At 51.2% G+C, this 12,317-nt stretch overlaps 1 protein-coding gene across 1 annotated transcript in view; it reads left to right on the top strand.

Moving 5' to 3' along the window:
• Positions 1-4,398: 4,398 nt before the first annotated feature.
• TMC3 (transmembrane channel like 3) overlaps positions 4,399-12,317 on the top strand; it is a 40,691-nt gene continuing 32,772 nt past the window's right edge. Inside the window, exons 1-3 of the mRNA XM_040493492.1 lie at positions 4,399-4,698; positions 5,919-6,065; positions 9,445-9,520. Coding sequence (XP_040349426.1) covers positions 4,610-4,698; positions 5,919-6,065; positions 9,445-9,520 — 312 coding nt within the window. The 5' untranslated portion in view covers positions 4,399-4,609. The remainder of the gene's footprint in view (positions 4,699-5,918; positions 6,066-9,444; positions 9,521-12,317) is intronic.

The following is a 12,317-nucleotide window of genomic DNA, read 5'->3' as shown; positions in this document are numbered from 1 at the left end:
CGCCTTGCTCCGGAAGGGAATCGGGACCGCATTCAAGCGGATGGCACAGGGGGCACCGAGGCGAGATACAAGCTCACATCCGTGAGAGGCCTCGTATCCCGTGAGAGCACACCCAACGGGAAAAATCTCCAAGGGGCGGCACCTAATGGCACCTCGTCTCCTCTGTCACGTAGTCCGCATTATCACAGTTTCCAAATTAGCAGCGTAGAAACGTAATAAGACGCTGTCGTAATCAGCGACGGTTTGCCTTCCTTTCTTAACCCGGGGAAAAGTACCGTGTAACGAACTTCTTCTCTCCTGCAGTTGGGCTGGGCCCTCACGGTCAATTCCACGGCACCTCCCGGTTCAACGATCGGCCTGCTTCCCCGTGAGCTCTGGGAAGGAATCCCTGTATCTCTGGGCCTTGGCAGGCTTCTTCTCCCACGCACAGCAGACTGCGGTGAATGCACGCAGTTAGATGCCATACGGGCGATCGGCCACCGCTCAAGCTTGCTGTGGCTCCTTGGGAAGAAGGAAGGCAATGTTGAAGTTTTATTTGTATTTGCGGCAATGTTAGAGAGCACACAGAGCGTGTCTGTCGTGCAGTTAAGAAGTAGCCTTGCCAAAAAAAAAAAAAAAAAAAACAGCCTTGCAGTATATACCTCCTTTGCAAATTCTTTACATGAGCCAGGTCAGTTATCATGAAATAAACAGTTCCGAAACCACCCTAATCACACCTTGATGCTGAAGTTACGATAAGGTTAATGATCGCGGTGATAAGGGTCATCACACGTGTTCGTATAGAATCGCTAAGCTCGCACCATTCCAGCCACACTTTCGCAGTGAGATTTAAGTCACAAGATGATTTGGAGCCCCTGGCGGGGGGAGGTGGGGGGGTTGCTCAGTCGATTAAGGGTCCGACCTCAGCCCAGGCCATGATCTCACGGATAGAGAGTTCCAGCCCCGCGTCAGGCTCTGTGCTCACAGCTCAGAAGCTGGAGCCTGCTTCGGATTCTGTGTCTCCCCCGCCCCCACAAATAAAATAAATAAATAAATAAATAAACATTAAATCACAATACAATTATAGACATAACGATAAAACAGACTTGCCAGTTTTGAGCTCCTACTACACTCCAGGCACTGTGCTAGGCCCATCGCGCACAACGGCACATACAACCCTTCGCGGTTACTTCTACCCTGTAGGCGGCGACCTAAAGGCTCGGGGACGGTCTGTGACTGCTCCAAGGTCGCCCAGCCAGCAGACAGCACAGCTGTGTTTCATCACTAGACTATCCAACTCCAAGGCGGTCGCATATTATCGTGGTTGATGAATTCGATTCTTAGCGGAAACAACAAATGATAGACCCAGCGTTTACTGGTCACACAAGTTAGAGTAAGCCGTGTCTTTCTTAGAGAAAGATGTAATACGTAAACCATTTTTTTTTTTTTAGCTTCTGTAGAAAAGTGTAAAATCCCAGAGTTGTAAGAAAGAACTTCACAACATTCGTGTGATGGTATTTAAGATAAGAATAGAATTCACGTGGGACACCTGAGTGGCTCAGTCGGTTGAGCGTCCGACTTCACCTCAGGTCATGATCTCACAGTTCGTGGGTTCGAGCCCCGCGTCGGGCTCTGTGCTGATGGCTCGGAGCCTGGAGCCTGCTTCGGATTCTTTGTCTCCCTTTCTCTGTCCACCCCCCGCCCCCGTTCACTCTCTCTCGCTCAGCCCAGCCCCAGATGCTCCTGGGGCTTGCGTCCGTTGACTGATGCACAGTGCCTCTGCAGGGGTGTGGGGGAACCGCTCGCAGGAGGCTGTCCCACCCCCAGAGACAGCTCTGCTGGACTCTCTCCAAGTCCCCGAATATCCGGGTAAATACAATCTAAAAATCATTAGAGGAGAAACCGCAGCCAACGATTAAGTGGCCGCTTGACAAGGAATCTTTCCCAGCCTTGGAGAAAGTTCGATTTCCTTTTCCAGGCCCGAGGGCGGTGGATGCGTTTCGATGCGGTCCTGTGCAAAAGAAAGCACACGAACCGAGCAGCCCAGGGCGGCTCTATAATTTGTGTCTCAAGGGCATCCCACCCGGTGATCAGCTCCCCCTCGGAAGGGCTTCCGTGGGCCGGTGACAGTCCCCCCCTTAGCTTCCCGCAGGAGCAACCGTCACGTGACCCCCGATGGAAATCTCAGGGTGTCTGCTCAGTCTCAAACTTACAGGCAGCTGATGATGCCATGAGGAATTCACCACCACCAAGAACACGCACCCTCACGTCTCAACGAATTCAGCCGTGACTCGGAAAATTGGAAAACATCTTTTCCAGGGCGTCCACCCCGAATGACGTTTCCCAGACCCCAAAGGCATTTCTAGACTTCAGACAAAAGGCCTTAGACTCCCTAGAACAATCTCCCGGGCGTGCAAACACGTCTCAAAAACGGAAAAGTCGCTCTTGCAAAATGCAAAGGTGAAAGAAAACTTGCTGACCTCAAGAAGGGGGGGCTGGCATTGCCGATTCTGTGCGTCCCTCTCTCTCTCTGCCTGCCCCCCCCATGCTCTGTCTCTGTCTCTCAAAAATAAAGAAACATAAAAAAAGAGGCTTAGAGTAAGAAGCTTGTCTATGTTCACGCAAAGGAGTCTGGGAGAGGCAGCTGTAACATCTTATTTGTTTTTTTGTTTTTTCTGCACTTTGAGAAAAGTCAGATCTACAGAAATGTTGAGAGAACAGCACCACGGATATCGCTGACCCCCAACCTGGATTCACTAGTCGCTAACATTTGCTTTCTATCTATTTACTTTTCCCCCAACACCGTTTACAACTGTGTTTGAGAAATAATGACACGTTGCACAGAAATATTTCAGCGTGATGTTAATAATCATCAGATTAAGATTTTCTTACATTTTACGCTTCTTAAGTGTGGCCACATCAATCAGCACGATAATGCTGGGCTGGAGAGAGGTTAAGAGGCTCCCTAGAGTTTCATAATAAGGAGGTAAGAATTGGAGGGGCGCCTGGGTGGCTCAGTCGGTTAAGCGTCCGACTTCGGCTCAGGTCACGATCTCACGGTCGTGGGTTCCAGCCCCGCATCGAGCTCCGTGCTGACGGCTCAGAGCCTGGAGCCTGCTTCCGATTCTGTGTCTCCCTCTATCTCTCTGCCTTTGTCTCTCTGTCTCTCTCAAAAATAAATAAACATTTAAAAAAAAAAAGAATCTTAAAAAAAAGTAAGATTATTGTTAGTCCCCTGGCTTTTTTTTTTTTTTTTTTTTGGCATTTTTTGAGAGGTCTTTACCTATAGGGATTATTTCTGAGCATTTCAAAGATTTTTTCTATCCTGCTTTTTCTGAAGCTGTCTGTGCAACTAACATTTTGATCGTTTTGTCTCCTCTTTGCATATATATATATGTGTGTGTGTGTGTGTGTGTATTTATGTATTTATTTCTATATTTATATGTGTGTGTGTGTGTGTGTGTGGTTTTTTGGAGTAGAGACAGAGGTAATAGCAAATCTTGAAGTACCATGGGGATTTATTAAAAATTTTTTTTTCAACGTTTATTTATTTTTGGGACAGAGAGAGACAGAGCATGAACGGGGGAGGGTCAGAGAGAGGGAGACACAGAATCGGAAACAGGCTCCAGGCTCTGAGCCATCAGCCCAGAGCCCGACGCGGGGCTCGAACTCACAGACGGCGAGATTGTGACCTGGCTGAAGTCGGACGCTTAACCGACTGCGCCACCCAGGCGCCCCCCATGGGGATTTATTAAAACAAATTAGTGCAAACCAGTGATTTGCTTTCCAGATTTATTGAGATCATTTTGCTTAACTGCATGGCAGAATAAAATGGATTAATCTGAACATATTACCTATTTCTAGTATCCAATCATATATTATGATAATTAGATAGGAGGAATTACTACTTTTGATGTGAATCATTCGTCACAATTTTTAGACTAATTTTTCAAAAATGTTGATTTCTAAACGTTAAAAAAATTTTTTAAATGTGTATTTACGTTCGAGAGAGAAACAGAGCACGTGCAGGGGAGGGGCAGAGAGAGAGGGAGACACGGAATCCGAAGCAGGCTCCAGGCTCCCGGCCGTCCGCACAGAGCCCGATGTGGGGCTTGAACCCACAGACCGCGAGATCATGACCTGAGCCCAAGTCGGTGCTGGACCGACTGAGACGCCCGGGCGCCCCTCCGAGCCTCTTTCTCGAGACGTAAACACGGAAAGCCCTAAGCCATGCCTTGCCTTCTGCCTAATTATTTTGTGGACACCAGTCATGGGGATGGAGACGAAGCACTGTGCAAACCACTGCGGCCGTCTGGGCGCGAGGGGTCGCAGATGTGATCACTGGGGGGGGGGGCACCTAATGAGCCCTGGCTCAGCCCGGCCGGGCCACCCGCCTCTGCCGGCCCAGACTCCGGCCAATAGCGCTGCGGCAGGCGCCTTCGCATCACACACGCACAGCTGGCCTCCTCGCCGGGTGCCAGCTGCACGGTCGCAGTCCTGCTCCGGAGATCAGGAGGCAGGGCAAGGAGGGGCTCCCCTCGGGAGACCTCCGTGGCCCAGACCTCCCCCCCCCACTGCTTCCCTGGGACCCTGCCGGCCCCGAGGGGTCACTGGCAACGGCTCAGCCCCCATGAAGCCCGCCAGGGCGTCCCAGCGCTACAGAAGCATCCGGAGAAACACCGGCCAGCGCTGCCTGTACCAGGAGTCCCTGCTGCTCGGGTGAGTTGGTGTCCCCCACCCGCAGGGAGGAGGACGCAGGTGTGCTGAGGAAGGGAAGCCTGGGTCACCCCGAGCCTTGCCTGCGTCCGACCTGAGGGCCAAGACCCCGCTCCGTCCCCCTCTCCTTGAGGGTGGACTCCCAAACTCCTTTCTCTGGGCTCTCCACACCCGGGTTAGCCATCTCGACTCCGTGCCCAGAGGGAGGCGACTGTACCTGCCGGCTGACCGGGGGACCCGAATCTGGCGTCCCCCAACCCGGCCGAACCCACGGGCGTGCGCCCTCTGTTTTCTGTCTGTTTACGCAGTTATGCGATGTCAAGAGGGAGTGGGCGATACATCCATCATAATAAATAAGGTGCCTGTTGGCACAGGCTTCAGGCCAGGGAGAAGTGAGGGAGTGCCGTTGGAATCTGTTAAATATTTATAAAGGTATATGAAAACCTCCATCAGTTTGGAGAAATTGAAGGAAATCCTCCTGGGGTAAATGAAAACCGTCGGAATTAGAGGAAAGCAAAGGAATGATTTTCTCTTTACTTCTAAGCGCATCATTGATCAAATAGCTGTCGCAGAAGACTCTTCCCTCCTCCTGAGAAGTCACCTCGGATTTAATTGTTAGGGGGAATAAGCGTTGCTACACGTTGACAAATCGTTCTCCTCCGGAGTCACCGTTCCCCTGAAAGATTTGCCCACCTAAATCCGCGTGGCTAAACCCCTGCTTAAAGAAATCGCTGACTGTCCTGCCTCTCCGTTTTTAAAGAGGCAGGAACGCGGGGAGGGTCTCCGGATGACAATGTTGGGTTTCTCTTTATTTCACCTCCAGAGTTGGGGGACAAGGAGGAGCCCCGTCTTTAAAATTAGCTGACTATTTCAATCAGCCTGAAATAGAAATTGTTTTGCCCACAACGATGGTGCTCTTCAGGAATTGTTCATAAGCACCCTCTTGTCTCTTGGTGTGACGTCTTCTGATAACAGATTTCACGCTGCGAAACCGTCTTCCTTTCCCGAGCCACTAAAGCCACAGGCTCCACTGCACGTATTTCGGTGGCTGCCAGGACCGCCACCTTCTCTCTCTGCCTCCCTGGGTCCCTCATCCCTCCACGCGTAGAAACTTCATACAGATGACCCCGGGGCGGCGAGATGTGGAATGTACCCTGGGCAAGGTCCTTGCTGGAAGCAATTCTACTAATCAGATTTCCTCCTTAATGTCCTGATCCATTCAGCAAGTTGGACGACAGCTTTAATGCTGATGAAACAGGGGACAGCAATGATCCAGAACAAATCTTCCAGAATATTCAGTTCCAGAAAGATCTCATGGCAAACATTCGCTGCAGACCCTGGACCATGAGGCAGAAGCTGGGAGCACTGAGGTAGGGGCTTCCCTTCTCGTTAGTGATTATCGTCGGTGTGTTTTCCACGAGGCCGCCCGGTCCCGCCCAAGGGGATGAGCACTGAGACCCACTTGACGGTGGTGACCAGGCGTTCCAGACGTGACTCTGAGAAGCCACGGGTGCCTCCAGGTGGCCAGTTTCTGTGTGTGTGTGTGTGTGTGTGTGTGCGTGTGCATGTGCTGGTGGAGAATGTGTGGTTTTCTACCTCCCTTGCAAACGCTAGATCTTAGCATCGTGTGGAGACGTGAACAAAATGGCCAGACTCAGCAGAGACAAGTGTATGAGCCAGACTGAAAATAGACATTACTTTCACCGGCGTGGCCACGTGGACTCGTTTTTTATATATTTTCTACTTCTTTGTCTCCCGTATATGATCACACACACACACACACACGCAGCCTGATTAAGTGGTCTCATGTTACAAGGTCATGAGGGAGGTTATGATGCAGGCACAGGGCCAGGTTACCTAGAGATTTTTTTTTTTTTCCCTTAGGGAGGGGACCCTACCACAATGGGAGGGGCCCAGGATTTTTAACAGGCATTCTAGCAGATTCCGTCACATACTGAAGGTTAAGATCCACTGACCCCTGTTCCGGGGTTAAACGAGGTGAACCGGGCAAGCAACTCGCATTGTCTCTGGTGCCCGGCGGTCAGGCCCCACCAGTGAGGACTGATTGATGATGCCGATGCCCCGGTGCACAGCAGAGGGGGTTAATCGAATGGCCTTAATGAGCTCCCCTGACCTGTCAAGTGGACCTTCCAGGAGAAACAGACAGTAGCCCTGACCAGCAGGCACCCTGTGTGCACAGGATTAGAACCTTCTCAGTTCTAAGGAAGGAAGGAAGGAAGAAAGAAAGAAAGAAAGAAAGAGAAAGAAAGAAAGAAAGAAAGAGTCATGTGTTGTATCACAATTTTTAAAGTTATTTATTTATTTATTTGGGGAGAGAGAGAGAGAGAGAGAGAGAGAGAGAGGTGGTGGGGGGTGGGGGGCAGAGAGAAAGAATCCCAAGCAGGCTCCATACCGTCAGTGCAGAGCCTGAGGCCGGGCTCCAATTCGGGAACTGTGAGATCACAACCTGACCTGAAATCAAGAATCAGACACTTAATGGACTGACTCACCCAGGCGCCCCTTCCCCACCCCCTCTTTTTTTTAAGTTTCTTTATTTATTTTGAGAGCGTGCGCGTGGGGAGAGGCAGAGAGAGAGAGAGGCAGTCGTATCCGGATTTTTAAAAGTCGTACAGAAACGCTGTTAAGGATTGCTGGCTCGTGGTTAGTGGGAGGAAGTAGTAATTACTAATCAGTAATTCATAACCATTAATTACCAGTAAGAGCCTAAGCCATTTTAACCTGCAGGCAGAGCGCAGCAAATGATAACTTTTCAGCCGATACACTTCCCGAGCCCAAGGGCAAAATCCGGGCCCTCCGCCCTGACGCCTGGCCAGCGGCCGGGCCACACGGCGCTGCCTTGGGCGGAGGCGGTCCGGCTCTCAGACGGGCTGGTCCTCTGAGCACCTCCATAGATCATCCCCTGGACCCGCGCGTCTCCTCCCTCGTCACCTTCAGGAGCTACCAGAGCGATGCATGCCTCCCTAATTGGACCCGCTGAGGCGTCTGGAAAGCACAGAGGCCACCAAAGCCTGACCGCGTGGGGACCCAGGGAGCGAGGCGGACGCAGAAAAGGGCAGGGGTCCCGGCTGGGTCTGGGGCAACAGCCACCTGTCGGGGAGGATGGGTCTTTTCACCTCGCAGGGGAGCCAGCGGCCGGCGCCCTAACGGGGCCAGGCTAGCTCGGTCCCCCCTGGTTCCTGAGTGCCCGGCCCACCCTGTCGCCCTCCGTTACTGTGGCTTTCGGTCTCTTTCACGCTATTAGAGAGGGGGGGCCTTCCGGGACAACAACTCCGTTTCACGCGCCTGTGTGCCCCAGTCTGCTTGCCCCAACGAAGTGTGCAGGAAATGTCTGCAGGAAGAAAATGATAAATGATTAGATGAGATAAATGATGTCACTTGTACAGGCCTCTATCTTTTAAGTGCTCTGCAGGGCAGGGCGTCAACCCTCACCCTTGCTTGCATTTCTGGTCCTGACAGGAATGAAGCCAGGGCATTGGCTGGCGGGGCCGGGCTGATGGGGTGATCCCAACGAGGGCACCGGGCTCCAGATCCCAGCAAACGCTCCAGTTCGGTCACGTTTCGCTCGGAAAAGGGAGTCAGCTAGTTCCTGGGGTCTCAGGGAGGGACTCAGGACCGGGGAGGGGGCCGCTAAACGGCTGTTGAGAGGCGTGTGCGAGACCTTCCTCACCAGCGAGCCGGGCAGACTGAAGGTCGAGGGGCTCTGAAGAGGCACCGAGCACAGTCAAGGGGAGGGGGCTGGTCATGGATAACGAGGGTGTCATCAGCCCAGCGTCAGACGAGGTGGCCTCGAAGGTGACCTTCATCCCCAAGAGTCCTCAACTCCCGTCCGCCCCATTAGCGCCAACGGGGATTGTCTAACCCCGCTGTTCATTTAGGTGTGGGTTTGACCGTCCATCCCGGGGACTTCGGTCCACTGCAGGGATGAATCATGTAGGTGGAGACATCGGGTCAACCCACCACACCGGTCAGCGTGTGTCAGTAGTTTGTTTGCGGGAGGGAAGACGCAGCGGTGACCAGACACCCACGACCCCCTCCCTGAAGCGGGCTCTCCGAAACTAGGTCTGACCTTCAATTCCAGACGCGAGGGCTGCAGGGAGCGGCCGCCGAGGTTAAGTGAGGGGCCGAGGTGCTAGCACCCGCTGCCGGGACTTCCAACACTCACGGTTCCCGGACAACAACCGGAATCAGGGGAGGGCTTTAAGAAATTCAGTTGTAGGGCGCCCAGGGGGGTACCGCCCATTAAGCGTCCAACTCTTGATCTCGGCTCAGGTCGTGATCTTGCGGTTCCTGAGTTCGAGCCCCATGCCAGGCTCTGAACCGACAGCCTGGAGCCTGCTTGGGATTCTCTCTCTGCCTCTCTCTCTGCCCCTCCCCTGCTCACGCGCTCGCTCTCTCAAAATAGGTGAATTTTTTTAAAAAATGTTAAAAAAAAAGAAATTCAGTTGCAACTCATTTGGGCATTAACTCATCATTTTCTGTAAATGTGTCCTTTTAAATTGTTTTGTTTTGTTTTGTTTTGTTTTGTTTTCCCGGAATATATTTGGTAAGGGAGCCCTCTGGTCGCTGGAAGCCAGGAAATGAACGGTTTGCGTACTTTCATAGCCGGCTCCCTGCCACAGTATCTTGTCCCTCACGTTTGGCCACCTGCTCCTGTCACACTTTCACACGTTTCGCCACGATTCCAGCGGTGCCAAAATTGTGCTCACTGTCATCGCTCTCTTGTCTCAGGCGAGCGAAGGAGATTGTGCTGAAGTTCGAAGGGAGGCTGACCAGGACCCGAGGATACCAAGCGGCAGGTGCAGAGGTGAGAGCGTGTACGCATGGCGATCCCACCCCTCCCTGTGGCCTCGGGGCCAGGAAGGTGCGTGACATTGTGCTTGCCATTATACATCGGCTGTGCGCATCGGTCGTTACAGCCGTAGAGCGATGCTGGTCCCTGGAGGGTCTGCATGTCCCAGAACTTGGACTTTAGTCCCTGGGGCCATCACTCACCATTTGTACATGACCCTGGGTAAACCTGACTCATCCCAGAAAGGCTATCTTCCCTCGAGAGAATGATCTAGCATTTTGCCTAGCATTTTTCCTGACTTACTCCCTCCCGTACGTGTAAGTTTTATTTACAGCGTGTCTTGTAATGGGAACGTTATAGACCTATCCCAGCGCTTATTTGAGAACTCAGTGCTATGTTTTTTGTTTGTTATTTTTCCCATTCAGCCCCTTAAAGCTAAACTTCAGTATCTAATTGCAATGATCTGTTTAGAGAGACATTGCGATCATTCCCATAAATGTTCAGAAGCCAAAGAAAAAAATCATCCTCGTATATAGTATCTTTTTCTGGAGCTCACATTGCAGTCACTGAGTCTATAATTTTCACACAGAGTAATCACAGTGTACAAACGTTTTTTCACTTAAGCCCATAACACAAGGATTTTTCCGCGTTGCTCTGAACGTTTTACACATGTTGTCTCCCGTGACAGACAAGTACATTAGCTCAATTGGTTATTTGTCTGCTGGTAAATTAACTTAATTTGTTATTTGTCTGCTGGTGTATATTTAAATTGCCTTTAATTTTTCATTATTATTAATAACCCTGCAAAGACTATCTTTGCACACAGTGCTTTTTCTACCCTTTAAAATCCCTTTCCTGGGATAAATGCCAGAACTATAATCATTGTAGAAAAGTAAAATTTGTTTTTTGGCTCTTGATAGGTATTTTTTTTTCCTAAAGTTTATTTATTTACTTTGAGAGAGAGAAAAAGCGTGTGAGCAGGGAAGGGGCAGAGAGAGAGAGGGAGAGAGTCCCAAGCAGGCCCCGCACTGTCAGCACAGAGCCCCGTGCAGGGCTTGAACTCACAAACCGTGTGATCATGACCTGAGCTGAAATCAAGAGTTGGACACTTAACCCACTGAGCCATCCAGGTGCTCTGGCTCTTGATAAATATTAATAAATTATTTTCCAAAACCCTTGATAGTTCACCTTGCCATGCATGACAAGTTTTACTGCCTTCATATTTTTGCCAATATTGGATATTGTATTTTTTTAAGTTGGTTATATTTTAACAGATAAGAGCTGACAAATGCACTCTTTTCAGATTCTCTGAAACAAACCAACAAAATCCTTAATGAAGTTTCAATAAAAGCTGGTCACGGAGCACCTGGGTAGCTCCGTCAGTTGGGCGTCCAACTTCGGCTCGGGTCACGACCTCACAGTTGGTGGGTTCGAGCCCCGCGTCGGGCTCTGTGCCGACAGCTCGGAGCCTGGAACCCGCTTCGGATTCTGTGTCTCCCTCCCTCTCTGCCCCTCCCCCGCTTGTGCTCTGTCTCTCTCTGTCTCAAAAATAAATAAATGTAAAAAAAATTTTTTTCCTTAAAGCTGGTCCTGAATTTTACTTAACTGAAACATTAGATAAAGTCGCAAAGGGTCCTCAAGGCTCTGCCTCGGCTTTCTTCTTCCTTTGCACAGACTGTGCCTGAAAACTCTAATCTAGTCCCAGGACAAAAATTACCCCTGAGTGCTTATGCCTGTCAGGCGATGATGGGGCTCATGCAATAAGTACATTTAACAAAATTATCTTTTTAAGGCTGAGCATTTGTGCCGCCCGGCTTCCTCATTTTCCCTAAACAGATGGCCTGCGATGCAGTGGGAAGTCTCTCGGAAAATACTAGAAGGTCCTATTCAGACAACCTGTAATATATATGAGTGAAAAGCACGGCAGCTTTTAGTCACCGTGACATCAGTAAGGGTTAAAGGTGCAATTCGACCAGGGGCTGACTCACTAGACGCAGGGTTTCCAGAATGAGGAGAACCAGAATTCACAGCCTCACCTAGAGACGGGCTGCCCAAAGGCGCTCGGTGGCACCTTCGTAGGAGCAACGGCCCTGCAGAAAGGGGTTCGATCCAGTTCAGTTTAATCCACGTGCCACGCTTTGTCCCAGGCCCTGGGGTCATGTCCCGACTGGGTCACTTCCGCCTTCTGGGGGGTGCAGTAAAGTGTCAAAGACAGGTCCCCCTTTCGCGTGTCTTCTTCACGCTTTGGTTCCTCCCCTCCCTGTTCGGAACAACATTCCTCCACCTTTTTGCGTGCATTTCTTTTTTTTATTTTGAGAGAGAGAGAGAGTGGGAGTGGGGGAGGGGCAGAGAGGGAGAAAGAATCCCAAAGTAGCCTCTGCACTGTCAGCACAGAGCTCAAGGTGGGCCTCGAACTCACAACCGTGAGATCATGACCTGAGCCGAAATCAAGAGTCGGCCGCTTAACCGACGGAGCCGCGCAGAAGCCCCTATAATTTTTTACACTGGAAATTTTGACATGAACCACGGAGGACCAGCACCCACTCCAGCTGCCGCGGAGAGAAAACAGAAGCCATCCAGCCCGCAGCCCATCTGTTTGTAGTCCTTGGTTTGTCCGACGAAGATGCGACTGTTTTCCAAACAGTACGTTTTGTGTCACGGGCTACCCATTCTCCCGTGACTCCCGGCACTGAGATCCGGTCACCACTCCCAGGGGCTCCACCCTGTCCTGTCCTGGGAGTCCCGGCTGCAGAGCACAAGGCGTCCTGGGGGGCCCTCCCCGGTGTCCGGCCTGTGTCCTCGCCCCCCTGGG

This window comes from Herpailurus yagouaroundi, unplaced genomic scaffold (genome assembly GCF_014898765.1).
Source record: "Herpailurus yagouaroundi ecotype Mexico unplaced genomic scaffold, PumYag 185, whole genome shotgun sequence".
NCBI classification, from domain to species: Eukaryota; Metazoa; Chordata; class Mammalia; order Carnivora; family Felidae; genus Herpailurus; species Herpailurus yagouaroundi.
This window is presented reverse-complemented; position numbering and strand designations above follow the sequence as displayed.